General features: G+C 32.1%; 1 protein-coding gene across 1 annotated transcript; it reads right to left on the reverse strand.

The window, feature by feature from the left end:
- Positions 1-11,827: 11,827 nt before the first annotated feature.
- On the reverse strand, positions 11,828-14,310 carry LOC111368740 (CBS domain-containing protein CBSX5-like). Its single transcript, XM_022990157.1, has 2 exons — positions 13,808-14,310; positions 11,828-12,872 (listed from the first exon to the last, which is right to left on the reverse strand). The coding sequence occupies exons 1-2, from the start codon at positions 14,122-14,124 to the stop codon at positions 12,029-12,031; spliced, it is 1,161 nt and encodes a 386-aa protein (XP_022845925.1). The 5' UTR covers positions 14,125-14,310; the 3' UTR covers positions 11,828-12,028.
- Between the last annotated feature and the right edge of the window lie 8,565 nt (positions 14,311-22,875).

The raw sequence follows: 22,875 nt of genomic DNA on the forward strand, positions 1-22,875 counted from the left end.
CTATTTGCCATGCTGATATTTGAGCTAAAGTGATACACTTTAATGAAACTGATATTGAGAAAATGATAGAATATCATATTGTGGGTATAATTCATTAGAGCATTTCCAAGGGATGATCTATTTTTAAAGAGCATATTCTATCATGGGTGTCCATAATGTACACCAATCATTATTCTTCTATCATTTGAAAAGTACCTATAAATTTAGAAAGTTAAACTTTTGAAATACTTCAATAAACTCTTTATATTTAACAATTAATTTTACTATTCCCAAATAATATTTTTGATTTTTCTCTATATTTTATTTTAAATAACTTTTCTCTAGATTATTTTATTATTTTCCAAAATTGAAAATTAGAACAATTTGAATGCATTCAATTATGAATAATGCTATATAATGTGACGTTAATTGATAGATAGAATTAAATTACTCATTTAATTTCACATTTCATTTAATCAATCATCTATTGCCACTAAAATTGGGGTTGCTGCTCCAGTGGAAATACATAGGAGTATTCTTTAATTATAGAGGAGAGTTAAACTCACTCTTTAAATTAAAATATTAATTTAAAAAGTCTCTTGAAATATGATTTTAAATGTTGACTCTTTAAAATAGATAGCATTTTATATTTAAAGAGTCTCTTGGAGATACTCAAACAGCCTTAACCCTTCTAAGTATCCACCCCTTGAGTCTGTTTGAAACCCAGCCACGAAATTAACCCTTTGAGGTTAATGGAACTTGCACAATGGAAGACTTAGGGGACAGATTGTAAGAACAAGAAAATAGGGACAAACTTGGAGAATCTGCCTTATATTACTTGAGAGAAGCCTTTCAAAAATGCACACAGAATTGTTTTCCTTAGCCACTCTTCACAAATGAGCAATACATGTAATGTAGTGTACATTGCAGAGAAAATGGAATAAAGGGCCGGGATTAGTTTCATCCAATGGCCACTCTTGTAATGTCTTTAGAATTGTTTGGTTTAGTACTATATATTTATAGTTCATAGTTTGTTCAATAGGCATTTTGGATTTAGCTACCTCACGCGTAAAAGTTTAATTATTCGACATGATATGAGAGCATGCAAAAATCATAGACTGGTAACTTAATGTTTGGCTTCTTGAGGAAAAAATGAGTCCGGCCGAGATTGTTTTTAAATCTAAATTTAAGGAAATAAAAAAATTTAATTTTAATTTCAATTAAGGATCATTCAAACCAACCATTTATTGAAAATCCAAATAACTTATTGCATACAAATTGAAATTGGTAAAGCTATCATGGGAGAGAAGAAACACCTCCACACTCTGATGCTTCACATTCTGCTTCATTGATATAACAGAATTGCGCATTGAATATGCAACACCAACACTCTATATATCCTTTGCAGTTAAACTTTTTGCATAGTTTTAGATTTATTTTTTCATCATACACTTCACTGCTTTTAAGGTTTTCAAGCAGCATCCTGTCGTTGCCTGTTAAAAAAATAGATAAATTCAGAAGAAAAGAAAAATAAGCAGAAACACGTAGATAAGTGATTATCAATAATCAAAAAGTGGTTTATTTCTAAACAATTGACAAAAGCTTGGGCTCCTTCATAAAATGCGATGATTCTCAACTCAACTAAAGAGTTTACCATTTGCAGATAGAGAAATAATCAATTTTGAAACAACCCATTGGCAATCTTTTTAAAATTAATCTGAACAAAACAAGTCGACTTATTTCAACTATATCACTTTCACTGTCGCAGTAAGTCAAAAAGAAGCCAATTATTAAGATTTGCCAAACATGATCTAAACTATATTCCTACATTATTGAAATACATCGAAAAAAAATCAAAATTTGAAGAAAGAAGGAGAAGGCAAATAAAGTTACTTACAGTCATTAGGAATGAACAGCGACGAAATGGTCACAAAGAATATAATGAAATGACCAAAATTATATGAAGCCATTGATTAGAGAGGGGAGGGTTTTTGGTATTATTATGAGTTGTGACCAATTTATAGCGTCAAATCCAATTATCTCATTAATGTATTTTCCCAAAATTATGTTAAGCCAATGATTAGAGAGGGAGGGTTTTCGGTATTATGAGTCGTGATCAATTTATAGCGTCAATTCCAATTCTCTCATTAATGTATTTTCCTAAAATTGTATAAAGCCATTGAATAGAGAGGGATGGTCTTCGGTATTATGAGTTGTGACCAATTTATAGCATCAAATCCAATTCTCTCATTAATGTATTTTCCCCTAAATAACATGTAGGATTATTAGTAAAGAAATTGCTATAGCATTAAAGGATACTGCACGTCAAATTTTTATGAAATATGTCACTTGTACATAATGCGTTGTTCACCCTCCTCACATGGAGGGGGGTCCACTTGGGATAAATTATGTCTTATTCGAAGTGAATCCCCCTCGCCATTATGGATACATTGACGTACGCGTAACATAATCCAATTTTTATTGTTGCATAAACCGTTAGTTGCATTAAAGGCATATAATCTTCGTTCATTGTCGCATTTATGTTTAAACATTTTTGTTTTGTCGTACTCTTATTATCAATATTTCATTAATTTTCACGTCTTATTCTTGATGATAATTTTTATCAAAGAAGTCCTTAATATTGCGTAAGGACTTCTTTGCCCATGATGTTTCTTTGATTCGTTAGTGCATGATTTGAAGCTCACTTCAATGTGTTGATCGTTGTTACAATCATGTTACAAAGTCAGAGTTAATGACAATTTTTTTTTTCAGATAACACTTGAAAGCTTTTCATTGAAAATTGCAGGAAAAAAAAGACACATAAAAACACTCAATCACCGACTACCAAATCACCATTTTTTCCCCATTTTTGATTCCTGTTTGTTCAGCATTTTTGTTGTTGTTATTTACTAGCTCTGGAATTTTAATATTTCTCATACACTTTGACTATTTCAATGCTCTTTGTGTGATGCCCTTAGCAAGATCTCTTATGTTTGGCTCATGTTTATAAATACTTAAATCGCTTTTTATCCATAAATCTCGTTAGAAATATTACTCATTTATCGACCACTAATTTTTAATCTCTCGAGTTGTGAGAGATGTTTTATTTTACTACTCTATTTTTTAGATTGTGTAAAGTCGTCATTTAAATATAAATTATTATCTTTATAAATATTTAAGGATTGATACGATCGAAAAAAATTATGTTTAAGTACTTCATAATAATTAGTCTGCTAGAGTTTCAAAATTCTCAAGGCCAACCTTGAAGCTTTCATTAATTATGACATCCAATTCCTAACGACAATTTCCATTAAAAAATAAAGTCCTTTACGAGTGCATATAGACTTATTTGCCTATTAAATTTTAAATAAGAAAAATAAATTCAAAAATGCCACATAATTATTTTTTCTTCATTTCAAAGTATACTGGCGGAGTATTTGGACATAAATCATCATCACATACTCGATGTAATTACAAGTGAGAGAAAAAAAAATTGGGAACATAATTGCTATAATAAGCAAAAGATCGTGAACTTTTCGTACAATAAAAAGTGGCGAACAAAATAAAAAAGTGTCAATATTAAAGTAATGTGTGTTATATTGGTACCATAATTTTTATTTATTTCAATAATTTAATTTAACTTGAGGTCATCAACTATGCACATTGTATCGCTTATTTTCCTAATTTTTTTCTCAAATTATTGTCTCCAACCTTCCATGAATTAGAACTTCTAGTCTTTAATTATGATTTCTATAGCAGTTTTCTACCTAGTATTTCATATAATTCTTATTTTCAACCTTCCATGAATTAGTACTTCTCATCTTTGATGAGGATGTCTGGATGTGCCAAAAAAAAAATAATAAAAAAAAAAAATTTTGCATTCTTTAATTGAAACGAGGGAAAAAAATAATTATCAATTTCACTTATCATTTAATACAACATTAGCACCACCTAAACTGATATTACAATTCCGGTGGAGCTAGATATCATTACTCACTCAGAATGTTTGGTATAGTATTATTTTATTGTTTCGAAAAGTTAGTAGTGAAATTAATTAATTAAATATATATAAGTTGGAGAAAAAAGAAATTGGGGTTGCCAAACAACAAATAAGAAAATAATCAACTTTTATTTTATTTTATAATGAACTCCAAATTTATTGACAATAAAGTTCTGGTAAGCATATAGCCACATAAGTAATAAAAAATTAATTATTCGACATACTATAAAGCTATGTTTGATTGCTCCACTTTTTCCATGGAAAATGGATTTTTTCCACATAAGTAATAAAAGTTTAATTATTCGACATACTATAAGGCTATGTTTGATTGCTCCACTTTTTCCATGGAAAATGGATTTCCAACTTTTGGATGTTTGATTGTCCAAAATTTTCCCTAAAATTGAAATTCCTACTTTTTTGCCACGTCAACATTTCCCATGAAATCAAAGAATTGGAATTCTCACCAAAATGGTGAGAATTAGAATTCTTGGTTACTGTAGCGATTTTTTTTATTTATTATTATTTTTTTGTGATAATGGAAACAAATTCTAAGAATTATTATAAAAAAATATTTCTCTTTAATTGATAATTTCCATATAAAACAAAGTCAAACGAACACCAAAAGATAGATGATTTTTTTGGCAATGGAAACAAATTTTATTCTCAATACTAGTAAATTCAATCTCTTTAATTGACAATTTTAATGTAAAACAAAATCAAACGAACACCAAAAAATACTTTCATTTTGACATTTTCCAAGTGGAAACTTATACCAATCAAACACAATAATTTACAATTCCCAGAAAAATAATTTTTAGACAATTCAATTCCCTGAAATTCATTTTTTCTGCCCAAATTCCATTTTTACAATCAAACGAACCCTAAGAGAAAACAAAGTTAATAACCACTCCAAATTATGAAATTGTGCACATGTTACGTTTCTTAAGAAACAACGAGTCTGGCCAAGAGTAAGTTTAAAACTAATTTCAAGTAAATGACAAAAAACAATTATAATTTAATACTTCAATTTAAAGATCACTCAAACCAACCATTTTATTCAAATCCAAATAGTTTGTTGCAGACAAATTGATAAAGCTTTCATGGGAGAGGTGGTGACTCCAGAGAAGAAACGGGTGTACACTCTGATGCTTCACATTCTTCTTCATTGAGAAAACATAATCGCGGATCGTACACGCAACACCAACCTTATGTTTCCTCTACAGTTAAACTTTATGCATGGACCTATGTTTATTTTTTCATCTTCTGGTTTTCTGCTTTTAAGAATTTCAAGTAGGATAAGCAGAAATATGTAGATATAATTACCCTTTTAATTATTTTTTTTGGACTCATTTGCATTTTTTCAAAAAATTTGGGAGTGTGATTACAATTTATTCTATAACTTTTCTTTTCTTTTTTATTGTTTTATTTAAGTAGGGGGTATATTTGTCATTTTACACAAAAAATTTGATGAAAATGATTATTTTCGCAATAAAAGGTGAAGATAAGTGTAAAAGTGCAAAAAAATGAATGGTAAGAACGTTTTGCACAATAATATAGCAATGTAATGATGTTTTGTGCTAATTACCCATTGTAAAATATCATGTTTAAGAGTTTCATAATACTTAGTCGCCTATGGCCTTGAAATTTTGAGGGCCAACCATGAACCTTTCATTATTATCAGAACTTGTTCCCCATGACAATTTCCATAAAAAATATTACTTGCGAGTGTGTAGACTTATTTGCTCATTACATATTTAAATAAAAAAAGATAAACGCCAAAGAGCAAAATCATATTTTTTCCTTCATTTCACAGTATGTTAGCATAGTATTTGGACATAAACTAATAACTGGAACTCGATGTTCTAATTAATGGGACGTTACGGATAAGAATGATGAAGAAAAATGTAGGAACATCATTGCGACAATAAGCAAAGATTGTGAACTTTTAATTAAGTAAAAAGTGGTGAACAAAATAAAAATGTATTGTCAATATGATTTCCCTAACATTAATGTAATTAGGGGTATTGTCACTAAATTTTTATTTGTTGTAACATTTTAATTTCATTTAAGATCCTCAACATTTTTTAACAGTAGCACTCATCTTTTTTAACTTTTTTTCATTGAATTATTATCTCGAACATTTCATGAATTGGTACTTCCAATATTCCATAAATTAGTATTTCTTGTCTTTGATGATGATTTCTGCAAAATAAATAAATAAATAATATATATCATTTTCTTTACATGTTTTTTGTTAAACTTTCATATTTATTTATATTTTAATATGACGTAAAAAATCGTTTTAAGCCCACTCAATTGAGTTTTTGGATGGAAATTGTTGCCATATAAAAAAATTGTTAATTAATCAAAAGTTGAAAATAAAAATGTAACGGAAAAAATTGAAAATAAAACTTACAATAAGCAAAAACTCAGGATCTTAGTCAATTAAAATATGGTGTTAAAAAAATTGTAACGTGTCCATAATTTCCTAATGTAACTTACTATAGTTAACAAATAGGATTAACAAAACTCCCTAAGCAATTATTGTAAGGCTAAATATTTTCACACTATAATTTTTAATAATTAAACTATATTTAAATTTCATAAAAAGTTCACAACCTTCGCATATTATGACATTTATGACTCAAATTTTTTTCATCTCGTACTTGTTCTCAAATTAACATAAATTATTCCTAGTTATGATTTCTCTCCAAATTTTTTTAAAGATAGAGTAAAAAGACTCATTTATCAATTGTATTTTTAAATAAGCAATAGAAATAATAATATACAAATGTGATTAAACTTAATTTGATCGTCATTTTAAAGTACATTAACAATATTTTTAGACGAATTCATAGTTAAGGACAAGATTTTTTGTTTTTGTTAATGAAGACAATTCTTCACAAAACTTTTGATAATATACTTCATGGCTTGAGAGATAAACGATCAATTTTGAAACAACTTCGGATGATTCTAAATTGAAGAATTTACCATTTATGAACACCCTCAAATGAATGAAGAAAAATTAAACAATTGTTGACCCTTTTTAAAATTTGATGATTCTCAACTAAAGAATTTACCATTTATAGAGCACCTCTCAAATAGATAGAAAAAATAATCAATTTTGAAACAATTTATTGTCAATCTTTTTAAAATATCCAGATATCACATTTAGAGTTTTAATTTTGCTATACAACATAAAATAAGCCAAATTTTAAGCTTAGCCAAACTCACTCTAAGCTATATGACACCATGATGGAAATACAATGAAAAGAATATTAGAATCAAAATTAGAAGAAAGAAGGAGAAGGCATATGAAGTAGACTCACATTCATTAGGAGTGACAGGAACAGAATGGTTGCAAACAATATAATGAAATGACCAAAATTATATGAAGCCATTGATTAGAGAACTATGAGTTGTGTTCAATTTATAGTCCCAATTCCAAGTCCCAAACTAATGTAATTACCCCTAAATAATAGACAGGATGTTGAAATTATTATAGCATTAATTTATTTTCCTTATATAGCAGATAAAAAGGTGAAATTAATATAGGGTAGTTATATTGACCATAATTTAATTGCATTTTAAGGTTTTCAACCTTTAATCATTGTAGCATTTATGTTCTTGATTCTATGTCGAATTCTTATCTTTAATCTTTCATTAAATGAAATAGCACATCTCATCCTTGATGACAATTTATGCCAAAATATTCCGTTTTGGATGCTTTGAAAAGAGGAAAATATATAACCGTACTTTAATATTTATGGATTTTCTAAAAATAAAATGAATATTTAAGTCATTTTATGTCATTCCCCTTCAAACGAAATTAGTTATTAGAGATAATATGTGCTAATTAATGAAAGGTTGGAAATAAAAACATGATCAAAAAAGTTGAGCACAAAAAATATTACAATGAGTAAAGGTTGAAAACTTTAAGTGCAATTAAAATGCAGTACAATAATAAAAATTGTTGTGTAAATACAATTTTCTAATATAATTTTCCTTGGTAACCGGTTTGATTACTAAAATCTCATTAAGAAATTTTTATAATTGGGCTATATATATCCCACACCATATTTATGGACACCACTATGTGCAATAATTATGTACAAGTATAATAGAAATCCAAATAATTTATCACACAGAAATTGATAAAGCTATGATGAGAGAGGTTGTGAGGGCAGAGAAGCAGCAGCTGGACACCCTGAATCAACAAATTCTTGTTTACTTCGTAAACAGAATCGCCTACTGAGCATGCAACACCAACACTCTATGCCTGCTTCACAGTTCCCACGAACAATTTGCTGCTTTTAACGTTTCCAACCAGGATCCTGTCATTACCTACTGAAAAAATAAATATATTTAGAAGGGGAGAGAGAGAGATTGATAAGTGATTATCAAGAATCAAAATGTGGTTTTGTTTCAAAAAAAAAATGAAAAAAGTTGGGTTTTTTGCTTTGGCCAATGAAGAACATTCCTTCATGATGAATAAAGAGACAGATGATTTTGAAACAGCTAAATAAATTCCCATTAGTAGATCCTCTCTAAAAATAATCAATTTTGAAACAACTTAAATCAATTATTCTAGGCAAAGCAATTCGTCTTATTTCAACTCTCTAATGTATGACAATATGATTGAAATACAGTGACAACAAATGAGAATCAACATTAAAAGAAAGAAGAGAATTACAATGATCGAGAGGCATATAAAATTTACTTGCATTCATTAGGAATTACAATGATAGAATGGTCAAGAAAATTAATACGAAATGACCAAGTTATGTGAAGCCATTGATTAGATAAAGATGGAGTTTTGTGTAAGATTTTAATCCAGTTTTGAAAAGAACTAATAATCCAAAATACAATCCTTTCACATAATTGATCCATGTTGAATTCAAAGAGAACATAATGAAAGCGGAAGCGTACCTTGATCCATAAATTGTAATTGATTTTGTTCGGGTTATGATCTTCCAACTGTTACGTGATTTCCTTTGAAATTCTTGAAAAACTCACTGTTGATGAAGATGCAGAGAATCTGGAAAAAACTTTCACGTGCAGTTGGGGACCATGACCTCATGATAAATAACTGCATGTAGTTATCATCTTTTATTTGTTTTAAATTGGCCCCTCATCAATTTAAAACAACAATCGGTCTCTACACTTTAATCTCATAACACTTAATACCAATAAGTCCAAAATTAAACTCGATGGATCACTTTAATGGATTAAAAACTTTAAGATAGCAACACACATTTTGATTTATATACATGTGTGGCCCCATATATGTTGGAATTTTCCAACATTTTGTACCGTGAGTTGTGTTCAATTTATAGCCCCAATCCAAATCTAAAATTAATGTAATTAATACTTAATAGGGTGGATTAGTGTGATCATCATAATAAATGAGTAATATTACTTAACATCAATTGTGCTTTAGGTGACAATGTGGTTCCACCGTTAACTATTTTGATTCTTTGACCAATTAAAGCTAGGCCTCAACTCCCAACTAAACTGATGCAAAGCATTACTTGCTAGATAGCATTACCCTAAATAAGATATTATCGTTTCAATTTTCTTTTCTAAAGAGGTAGCTTTTCCTTAGTTTATATAAGCATATTATGATTCTTATGAATTTTAATAGTAGTATTTTTTAACATCATTATCACATTTTAAGAAAAATATTTATGTGAAAGAAAATGATTTAAGATAGATGTGATCCTTATCAATTTGATGAGAATATTGTTGTAGTCTTTTCTATGAAATCATTGTGGATGCTTTCTGTTTACCATTTTTTATCTTATGAGGATGAAGCCATGTTATAAAGTGTTTAGAGATTAGAAACTCTTATTCTATACCATCAAGAGATATAAAATCACAGTAAAAAATAGAGATACAAAATAATAATAATAAGAAGAAATTATTGAGATTAACCTTATAAATTTGAGAATATGTCATCTTCTCTTTTTTGATGATTAAAAAAAAAAATACACCCTAATAACGACCTATATATGAGAAAAATTAGGTTCCACAACTTAACAAACGGAATGATTTTTAAGACATTAAATCATATAGGCTTAAACCACACAAATGCTTTGAATTTAAGTTTAAACTTATAGAATGTTTTATTTTTATTTATTTATTATTATTTTTTTTTGATAACTCAAGTGTCCAAGTTTCGCTTGACTAATCCTGAGGAGTGGCGGGCTTTCCCCCTAGTTCGCCACTCAGGTAAATCCAGATGCGGTCACATCTTATATACACTTGGACAGGATATTCGGGATGCGATTCTGCTCCTAGTAGACCTCCCTTTACGACATGCGGACAGGACCTCCGAAGAGGCGATAAAATGCACCATAACTTTGCCTCCACAGGACAATTGCTTTCCAGATGCCGCGAAAATTCGAACCTCCTATACTCTGTATAGAACTCTCCTACTTTACCAGTGTGCTATGTCCGTGGGGCATTATTGCATGTTTTATTTCTACTATCATTGGTGGATATAAATATCGCGGCACTGAATATTGGACCAAGCAATTGTTTTCATTTGTTTAATTTCCTCAAATGAAAAGTTCTGGTCCCCTTCCTAACAAACAAATGACAAAGAGTGCTTAACTTGAGCACATGTCAATGAAATTTATGGCATTCAGTCTACGAAAACCACATATTCTTTCCACAAAAACCCTCTCACGAGAGTGGACGATAGAGGTTCTCCATGAATATGGACAATGACGTGCAGTTCACTTTACACCGCTAACGTAGTCCGTCTTAGTAGCATTATATATACAATGTTCTAAAAAGTAACAGAAAGGCGAAGTCTAAACAGAGATATGAAGAAAGCACTTTACATATGAAAAGGATACTAAAAAGGCCATCGTTTACCCCTTACGATGCAGGACAAGCACCAACGTGATTAGTGCAGTCTTAAGCGCTAAAAGACAGGACTAATGTGAGTCTAGGAGTAAAAAGTTGCTCGCCTTTTTATTTTATTTTTTAAGTTAAACATACTTAAGATAATATTAAAAATAAGGAAACACATTATTAGATCTAGACTTCATCGATGCACAAGACCATCAATGGCCATCCCCACTCTCATGGCATAGCTGTGATTCGTATAATCTCAAGGCCACTACCCATATGGCCCATATATACTCTCGTAGGGAAGACAAAAGGAATAGCACTATTAGTCAGTTCTTGAAGATAAAAAAAACAGAAGCAAAAAATAAAACGATCATGGCGAGGAATGGCAATGGAATGGCAAGGAGTCTTATGAGTGAGACGTCCACGCAAGGACATCGATTCTCGTTGAGCTAGGCAGAAACAAAGCGACAAAAGTCTTCGCGATGCACGGCAGAACTCGTTAGGCTTGGAGCTTGACCCTACCTCTTTGCAACGCCTTAAAAACATTTTAAAACTTTGAATTGCTGCTATAAAGGTTGAACCCCAACTTTGAGGGCTCCCACCGCTCCGTTTCTAGGACTTTGTGAGGGAGGTAAATCATGGAATGTGCTCCAACATGCTAGGGAACAAGAGCTGTATTTACACTGCACCTACAAGGAGTCAAATTCCATGTCTCAGGAATCGAACCCCACACTGCAACTATCAACAAGGCATGAGATAACCTCATTCATATCCTTTGCATCACTCAGTTATGTCCCAGGAGGCAAAACCTTGAATTGTTGCTATAACGGTTGAACCCCAACTTTGAGGATTCCCACCGCCCCGTCTCTAGAACTTTGTAAGGTTAATCAATGCAATATTTCAATTCTTGTAATGGCTATATTTCAATTCTTTCCATCACACATGACATTATTAAATTCCAGACATTCTGCAGAGAAAAGAAAAAAATTGCACTGCAAAGCCCCACTGGGCACTTTTCTATTCAAATTCAATCAAGATAGCTTTCTTCCAATAATCACTTTTGCCATTTTTTCCAGGAATATTTGATAGCAATGAATAGTATTAAATATGTTGTTCATTATACTATCAAATCCATATATCAAACATGCACTTAATATAAAATGATTCTGTTTAATTCTGTTGAATTTGTTATTGCATAAACAAATTCCCGCTCTCCGGTTTATGATCTCTGGCGACACTCCGGAAGACTTTCAACATCCCGGCAAATGTTACAGCTCCAACCAAAGTATGATCCTCTCCCACAACCCAAATACAGCTCACTCTGTGTGCAAGTGCTTGGATCATTACAGCCACTAAAGAACTCCTTGGATTGCACAAAATCGTCTCGGAACTCCTCGCAGGGAAATGCCGCCCTGCCTTGCCATGCCTACTCGACCCCGAACTGGACACGGGACCCAACTCGTCTTCGGAAGAACAACAAGAAGACGAAGATGACACTGTAGAATGAGCGTATTCCTCCACTAGTTCCAACATTGCCCCAAAATTTCTCTCTTCCAGCTTCATTTTCACCATCTCGACTAAATCCTCTGGTGGACCACCGTAATCCATGTACGACATGAGATCACCGGCCGAAAGAGTAGCAATGGCTGCTGCAGCTGTTTCATCACAACAAGCAAGAGAGAGGGGCGAAATTTCTCCTATTATTCTGTTCTCAACATCAACAACAGCAACCAACGTTTGCTGCACAAGAGCACGAGTAATGTAATCCAATGCAGATATCGCAGGATCGTGGTAGTGCACGGTCATGATGTCTCGTTCAATGACATTCAGCGATTCAATAGTTGAGGTCGGGATCGGGGAGAAGATTCCGATAGAATTGAGAAGGAACCGGATGACGTCTTCCGATGTTATCCAACAGTATGAGGATGGTTTGTTGAGGAATTTCTTTCTTGAATATGTGCTTTTCTGGTTTTGAATGGGTATCACCAGGTTCTGAGCCCCTTCAAGGATGCAATCTATTGCCTCCAACAAGCTGAAATATACAGAAACAAGAAAGATCAAGACATTTTTTCTATTGACTCACATAATGATTTCCAAAGAAACCTTAAACGATTTAGCAGCAAAAACCCAAGAAAACAGTTTTTCTTGTAAATTGAGAAATTTTACAAATGATTTAATTCACAAAGGTCGTAGAAAACTTTATTAAGCTACCCATGAAAAATCTTTCTTGCACGTATATCTGAATTTGTCCAAATTCTTGACTGAATGGACGCCACATCTAAAAGTCCAAGTCATTCCGGGTAAAATTGTATTTATCAAACCCATCTGAACAAATTATAAATTATCTATAGATTATATTTGTAAATTATTATCAAACCCATCTGGCCAAATTATAAAATATTTACAAATATTATTAACTTATCCCCTGTTTATTTTTATCTATTTACAAATTAATTCTTTCCAACGGAGGCAAATTACATATTCAACGCACTCCTCATGCTCACCGTTTCACAAAATCAGCAATATGTTCATTTTCAAAAATAGACTGTCTTCAACGAGAATACTAACAATTCTAATATGTGTTAAATCACCTTGTCAAAATCTAGGCTATTAAAAGGAGAACAAACTCATTTATTTAAATTATATTGTTGACTGTACAAAGAAATGGAAGATCAAAAAAAAAAAAAAAAAACCTCCAACATATTCATACTTGAAGAAACATCAAAACCTGCTCATATAGCATTCAAGAAAATAAGTATACAATTCCCCAACATATTTTCTAAGCACCCAATTTAATTTATCCATAAAACCATTATAATTCAAGAAAAGGGGAATCTTTAATCTAAAATTTAAGGTCAAACAAGGAATATATGCAGAAATCAAAAAACATTTCTACATCATAACCATTTCGTCTAAAAATTTAACAAGATTTCTTTTAAAAAAAACAAAATACACAAAGATACGAACCTGGATTTAGGATCCAAATGCCTGACAACAAAAACTCCTTTCGGCAAAATATCAGAAACCGTAGCCTCAAAAGCCTTAAAAGGATTGACCAAATTCTCCTTTCTGCAAAGAAAGCAAATCACATCCGCCGTGCAAATCTTCCCCAGGCATACGCAAGACTCGTCAGCACAACATTTCCACACGCTCAAATAGGTCTCTTCAGATCTCTTCAGCGCCGTCAAGGCTTCGGAGACGGTGGCGTCCGCGTTGATCCACCTAAGCGCCGGCTTTCCAAGGCACAAATCTGATACTTCTCGATTCAGGAAACTCACTGCCATGCAATATCAACAAAATCTTGATCAATTTAGAGGAGGAGGAAATAGAATTGTTTGTATGTATCAGAGAGAGAGAGAAGATTATGATCGTAGATATGTGTGTATATATATAAAGAACTGGAGAATTCTGGAATATTTTATACGGTCGAGCGGAAGAATTGTTAAGTTGCAAAGGATGAAACGGATGATAGAGGTATTTAACTATTTATAGTAAACCGTTACTGCTCATAATCTATTTTTTACTTTTCATTTCTTTATTTTCTAATATATTTATTATTATTATTACTAATAGCATAATGCTATTTGCATTCACTAACTACCGTAGTCATCCATAGTAGCACAAATGTGATAGTTAGTGATTTGATATATGTGACAAAAAACTACCACATTAATATATCAGATCACGAGCCGTCATATAAGATATCACATTAGGGCGATTACCACAATGAAGGACTATGAATAATATTACTCTTATTAATATTGAACAAAGCAAGATATTCAAGAAATTCGAGATAAAAGCGCCAAAGAGGTGGTATCTTTGTCTCTTAGTTATTTAAGTCGGCTAAGAGAGAGTATTTAAAATGGTACGCTATCGTAAATTGGATTTGATATATGGTGTTTTAGAGAGTAGCACGAGTTAGAATTTTTGGCAGACTATCGTGTTCTACAAGTAGGTCCCTCATAGTCGATATTTTATTTATATCTTAGTTGTTGAAGAATCACCTCTAAATAGTAGTACCATAACAAAATTTCACCATCAATGTGTTCGAGCTCGACAATATAATTTTGTACTTCATTCACGACGTTAGCTGCTAGTAGTACTCATATTTGAATCATCTTTCTATCTGAATTAAATGGGTCTATATTTAAAAGGGTCAATACAAAGTTCTTTTACAACTGAATATTTGTTCGTATATTAAATGTATTCCCAAAAATGTTTGCGGTCGATAAAATAGTCTACGAACGAATGGATCTCCCGATACCCAAATTGTTGGTCTTGAGGTGGGCAATACTTATTGACGAAATTGAAATTCTTGATATGCCAAGGTTGAATGTTTCTTTATCAGATACAATTTCGTACCTAACGTAGGCACAACTATAATATATAATAATGTATCTTCTGGAAATAATTAATAAAACAAATATCCTTCAGGCAACGAAATCAAGAAGCGTTTGTTAAATATATTTAATTGGGTAGAAAAATCGAATTTGATTTGTTAGGAAAACGTTGTAATCGTACCAAGGAGGACAAAGCTTTGTCGGGTTATGGAGTTGTTGGTAATTGTGCCAAGTACACTTGAATTCAGATCCACTCGTAAACCAAAAATTTGCCAAACGTACGGACTCCAAAAATCTTATCGTTTGTACGTAAATATCTAGTCTAGGACAAAAAAGGTCTGATCATAAAAAATAAAAAGAGTATTGCACAATTTAGTGGTTCTTGAGAATGATTTGGACATTGCAGTGCATTATTACGACGTAGAGTAAGAGGATGTCCACAAACCTCATGGGCCCCTATTTGTTTTTATTTTTCGATGTGTTTGAGAATAAAATTAAAAAAAAAATGTTTTACGAATTTCCGATAGAGGTCTAAGGGAAATGTTTTGTTGGTGAGAACCCTAAACTTGAAATTGATTGTTTTGAGTCTTCTATTCTGAATCATGGTTTCTCTTAACCTATGAAGTCATCCAACAGAAATCGTGCTCCAAAAAATTGTGAATTGTAACAAGCGAGGTACTATAAAATTGGAAAATTAATATTATTACAAATTGAGAAGAACCAAAAATATCACTTAAAAGTGCCAATACCATATGGATACAACAAAATTCTTTTTGTGGTTGAACGATTTTTAGGTCACTGGTTGTTTGTGTCCACGAAATTGTATTAAGCTGTCTTTGAGATATTTTGATAATCTTACAAGTTGACAGATAATATGCTCCATGACATGAAATGGATATTCGAAATAAAATTTATTGACAATTTCAAAGCCTAGATGGGGGCCACATTTTACAGTTGTATTTATCTACCATTGTTATTTGACATATCAACATACATATTTAATCAAGATTTGAGTTTAGATAACTCAAAAGAGTACTACTCATGCATTTATGAAACACAGTTACGTCAAACAATTCTCCTATTTATTTGATAGTGATCGAATTTAAGTAATGGATTGTAAGCAGGTGAATGTAATATATCTTACAAGAATAGAAATTAAACAGTGCGTACTATTATGATATTATTCTGAAGTATTGTAATTATTAATGTATCAAACGAACATGGCATATATTATATAATATGACTACCATTGAAGGAATAAATATTTTAATGAACTAACATATATTATTTTTAGCTAAATTTTACTTAAACTATAAAAACTAAATAGAACATTTCATATTTTTCTTGAAAACGATATTTTAGGTATATCGATGTATTTTAGAAGATATATAGCTTAAAAACCCACTTAGACAAGGTTATGGTGATAAGTTTGCGAGTCTCAAAGAGTAGGAAAAATAATGGAAGAATATGGTTATACTCAAGCACAAAGAGAGAGGATAACAAGGTGAACGGCTACAATTTTTTCCCCTTGCAAAGTAATGATTTTTCTACAGCAGTAGAGATGGATATATATAGAATTAGGTTGTAATTAAAATGGGCTAGGTCATACTAAATAGATCAACAATATAGAAGCCATCCAGCAAGTAAAATTTGGGCCAAGGCATCATTAATTAATGGAAAAATTACATAAAACCAAGTACTTAAATTTTCAAATTCAAAATTCAGGGATGAAGTTTACTTATGCAAAACTCAAATACTGTATATAATTAATCTCCAATTCAATTAAAAACCGTAATTATTTCTTCCATTTCAATTTTCAATCCCGTCTCTCTTCCCACGCCAACTTCTCCTCTCTTTCTACCCTCCATCGATAACCGTCAATGTTGAGGAGCGCCGCCGCCGTCGAAGATGTGAGAGTCGAGCAACAGCATATTTGCTGCAGTGAAAGAGAAGTGCCTAAGGCAGTTGTATTATTACAGGATTAAAGATAAGAAATTATTTTCGTCATTGAAGTACGCCACTATTTATTAAAGAAGGATTCCAGCATCAGACATCTAATCTTACAGATAAGTCACCAGATTGTTCGAAAACAAAGCCATGGTTGTCTCACACTCAGTGTCTATCTAATGTGTGTGCGTGAAATGATGCAGAAAGTGTGTGCATGGTCTGTTGTTTTTGAATAGTGTGACGAATGAGGGAGAAATGTAAAGGATTTAGTGTTATTCTTTGTATTTTATTTTATTTGTTTTAAAAGGTTAAAAATTAGATTTGTTTTGAAACTTAATTGTTTGTTGGAAAGTGCAATCTTTCATTTTATTTGAATTTCGATTTAGGGGAGTTTCAAATATAATATTGGGTATAATTTCCTAATTTTTTCTGTACTTACAAAGACAGAATTTTCTGTAATCAATTTTTTGCTGTATAAATTCTTCAAAAACATTTTTCTTTAGTTAAAGATGTAATTTGGGAGCTACAATCAAATATATTTTGTTGTTACGTATTATCAATGCAAAGTGTGACTTGCGATATAACGTGATCTATAACTTGTGACCTGGAAGCTGCGGCAATTGCGTAGTGGTGATTTGTGACCAAAATTGGTGCTGGATTGGGATCGGTAGTGGGGGTATTTGGTGCATGTGACCAACTACCATAAATATTTGAACATGTGACCCTATTGCTTGTAATTTTTTAATATCTGTGATCAATGAAATAATTTGTGACCTTTAAACTTTTTATATGTGACCTACAAATTTTTTGATTTGTAAATTCAAAATAATATGTAACCAATTAATTCGATGATATGTGACCAATAAGTAAATCTGTGACCAATAACTATGAATCTGTGATCATTAATCGTTTAATTGTGACTTTATTATATTTAATTAATACATATTTTCAATTAATTATACAGAAATCTGAATTTTTAATTTTTAAACTTTGTACTTGATTTGTGAATGGGTGTAAACAATACACCTGACATATGAATTTTTCCATTAATTAATTAAGTTGCTATTAATGGCCGGCTTACTTTCGAGTCGGGCATTTTAATTAATTATATTGATAATTATTTAACTCATCAGTCGAGACCTATAAAATGTAATCCAAATTGTTTAACATCATTGTCCGAAATTTATTATGTATCAAACAATCAAAACACGCAATTAGTACTTGCATAATCAAGATAATTAATAAAATTGGGATCATGGACTTTACCTCATGTTTCGGGCTCAAAAGACATATCATGCCTGCTCCATGTACTTACCAGAGCTAAGGTCAAGAACACCAAAGTAGAAGCAGATAATACTAGTAAAACAATCGAGAGCAAATAAACATGCGTAAAATTTAACATAGGATTTTAACACATATCCCTTCGAAATAAGTTCACACAGAACAATAGATTAACACCAAGTTAATCAATCAAACGGTCAACACATATGCAATAAATGCATAAATGATCCCATGAAAGGATCTCGCGCACACGTATCATATCTCATTCCGTGTTACTCTCACATCGAGAACACATATTTCCTCTCATCGCCCACCATACTTACTAGACCGATCACTTAACTCATATCTAATTGGTAAATAACAATAGATTCTTAAGTCTACGAAATAATCCTATATCACCACATCAATTCTTACAACCTAAGTGGGTAATGTGTCTCCACCTAACCAAAGTGATAGAAATGCATCTCTCACACTCTATCTAATCAGGACCTTTACAAATAAATGATTACAATATGTAATCACCTCTCCATTTGTGATCCAAATGTCATACTTCACATCCCTGGTACAAACTACAATGTACCTCTAGATATCTATATTCCACCTCACCAATAGACAGACAACACACTTATTGCTCATCTCAACCACTATGCATGCAAACAAGCATACAAAGTAATTAAATTCCTCTCAAGTTCATGCAAATGTACATATCAAACACATTGAAAATGCAACGTATAATCATGCAATAGAATTAAATAATCACACACATGCAAAAAGGATCACGCAAAGATGCATATGTAATAACTAGTTTTATTCTCAATAAACCTTCCTAGGGTCATTACTCGACACTATAGCCACATTCGCCCCACCTCCCATTTTACACTTCTGCTTATCCTTCTTCTTAGAACAATCCATAATAAAGTGTCCAGTATTACCACAACTATAACACCGTCTACCACTAGACTTGTGCCGTCCTTTACCCTTCTTTTTACCACCCTCATCACTCGAGTCACTTCTCAAATCACAACTGTCTTGAACTTTACCCAAATTTATTTGCTTAAACATCATTCTACTCCTCATCATATATAACTTATCATTCCTCTCATCTTCTTTTTCATCCTTAATCTCTGTTTCCTTACTCTCAAGTCTCAGTCTTAAGGGAATTTATGACAATCTCGATTGTTAAAGTGCCCCTACTATACTCAATTACATTTTTAAGCTCTATATGAGTCAAACATTGAATTAAGCAAAATAATGACCTTGTAAGTTCTAGACGCATTTTCATCACAATTAATGATATATTGAACAAATTTGTTGAAAACATCCAAATCGTCATCAAGATCATTTGAAGGTGTATTTTAAAATTGAACAATCTTCCAAGCAAGTACAACTTATTAAGAGTAGACTAAGCAAATATAAGTCCTCCAACCTTTTTTAAAATTCTTTTGGAATCAAGTTTTTCAACTTTTCTCAAAACAGTATCATATAGTGTAAAATAATTGTAGTGTAAGCAAGTTCTTCGTATTTTTCTTTTTGTGCTTCTATCAAGTTTACAGGAAATTTTCTATCTATGACTTTTGAAACTTTTTATAGAACCAAAATTCCCTTCATCTTTTATTGTTAAATTGAAAATTCTCCTTTCCCATTGGAAATTCCAACTCCACAACCGTGAAAACATTTTGAAAAAACAGAACAACCAAAGTACACAAATAGGTCACATAAAGTAATCGTAAGACCGCAGTATACACCGTCCTAAATTTCCATAGTTTCATAATATTCGTGATCTTAGATAAAGTGAATGTTCAAATGGGTCAAGGCCAAATGTTCGAATAAAATAATCAATGCAACATAAGGTGTGTTAACAAAAATTTAAATTCTTAAAGGACAATTAAAGTACAAAAGCAATTATCAACTTGCAATCAGATTCAACAATTCAAATATGGCAAAAGATTTCTAGATTTCTAGCACAAGAAATGTTGCACCCACACGATAACTCCAATTCTAATGTCACTAATGCTAGTGTAGAAATTTAAATTGGGATAAGTCAAAATACCGAGCGGACCAATCTGAGTTCTTAAATGTCGAGAGATGCGAATTTACCAAATTCTAGGACCGCCACCATTCACCTTAATGCTCAATCAACAACAGCAACCAATCGAGCAAAAAAGAAAATCCCTAATGCATAGGGATATAATCATCCAAGTTTCACAACAGCACTCAAAATTGAAAAAGAACACTACCACAAGGTCCGCCTCGTCATCCAAAGGAAATTGTCTCAAGAAATTGTCGCCGAAAAAGGCCTCACACAACCTCATGCATGTCGTTGGAGTTCCACGCGCTGTCCTCACTGGTCACGCGCCACACATTTAGGACCGCCTCTATCTGCACGTCTCAAATCCAGTCTCCATTTCTCCAATAGATTAGTGGTTCTACCATAAAAATAGGCCCGGATAGAATTTTCCAAAACTTGGCAATTTCCGTTTCGTTTTCTTTTGGATTTTTAGCATATTTTTAGATAAAATTTTTGGCTGAAAGTCTACCGCCAACGTGGCTTTGATACCAAAATGTTGTTCAAGTGATCTTCAATTGGTGGATTCCGTGCCCAGTTTGTAGTATCTTATCCAAAATCAAACACAATCAACCAAAATAGCTCGATCCTACTTCAGTGACTAAACAAGCAAAAACGAAATAAAGATGTCGTCTAACTAAACCTTTTAACGTTTCCTTTTAACGTTTCAACATATCCGTGGAAAAAACCAAAACGATACCATAACCCAATAACAAATTTGGTAATTTCAAGTTCTCCATTTCTATATGACACCATTCTCTAGGATAATAAGTCGTAGGACATCATAATCATATATCTTCCTTTCATTTTCTTGCATGGCATTTGCATTTTGCCAAGATAGTGGTAGCTTGTTTGGTAAAATGAACTTTAAGGTATTCAATTCTTCTAAACTATTTTGCTATCTACTCGAGTCAAATATACATTTCCTTGTACAACAATTCCAGAAGATCCCACAAATGTACACATTTAAACTCCAAAAAGTGTAAAGATTTACTTCGTGTTTGTACTTTTAGACATTGGACAGTGTTATCGATCCAAAGAATTCTTCACTCTTCTATCTGGTTCACAACAAAAATCAAAAGCCCAAAGTTGAGAATACCAAAGGATGTACGAATTTGTTTCATCTTCCATGTGCGTTTAACCTCCAAACAAATACAGAGTTGGAGACTTTGAACCAAGACAACTTACAATTTTGACGAATGAAGTACTTGAAATTGATCTTGAACCTTTAAAAATCCAAACACATCCTACAATCTTCATTAATGGTGACTGTTGAACAATCGACCTCCAATGGTGGATTTTCCGAGCTCAGTTTCACCAATCTTTATCTTATTAAACACACCCAATAATGGCTCCAACCTAAACAATCACGATTCTTACTTCGATTGTTCAAGTCAATGTGTTCATAAAGAACTCAATATGGTGGCTGCAATGAATCACCAAGAATAGAGGAAGATAGATTCGGTTTAAGGCTCAAGAGAGAAAACTAGAGAAAAATGTCGGCTCCTCTTTTCAATTGCAAAACACACACGACTCCTCTTCACAAATGAAAGTAATATATAGGTTTAGGGTGTAATAATATAATGGGCTCATGGACCAACTAATGGTTAAAGGGGAGGAACATAAATTGAGTCATCCAAGAAGTAAATGGGCCGTGAGCAACATTAACTATATTAAGTTGCTTCAAACGATCCTCAAGTTATTTTTCGGGTTGAGCCAATTAATGGAGTGTGTTAATAAATATTTCAATTATCAGCCGAAGCCTATGAAATCTAATCCGACTATCCGACACTGTTTAACATCATCGCCCGAGATTATTGGGTATCAAAAACCCAACAATCTCCACCTTAATGCCCAATAATCTGCAAGTAACCAAAACACAAAGTTTAAACTTTCACAATCAAGGTAATCCAATAAAATTGGTATCTCAGACCTTACCTCGTGTTTCGAACCGAAACACACACCATACCTGCTCCATGTACTCACCGGGGCTAAAGTCCAAAAAACACCCAGGTAGAAACAAGTATTTACAGTAAACAACTAATCATGCGATAAAGATATTATATAGGATAATCACACATATCTTTTCAAATTCACGTTCACACAGAATTAAAGATTAACACCAAGTTAATCAGCACACGGTCAAACACATATACAACAAATGCATAAATGACCTCATGAAAGATCTCACCACACTTATCCTATCCCATTTCGTGTTACTCCCACCTCGAGAACACATATCTCCTCTCATCGCCCACCATGCTCACTAAATAGATTACACAACTCATTTCAAAATGGCAAGTCACAATAAATCCTAAGTTCAGGAATAATCCTCTATCACCACATCACTTCTCCTAACCTACGTGGATAATGGGACTCCACCTTACAGAACTGATAGAAGT

The sequence above is a fragment of the Olea europaea genome, chromosome 19 (assembly GCF_002742605.1).
Source record: "Olea europaea var. sylvestris chromosome 19, O_europaea_v1, whole genome shotgun sequence".
NCBI classification, from domain to species: domain Eukaryota; kingdom Viridiplantae; phylum Streptophyta; class Magnoliopsida; order Lamiales; family Oleaceae; genus Olea; species Olea europaea.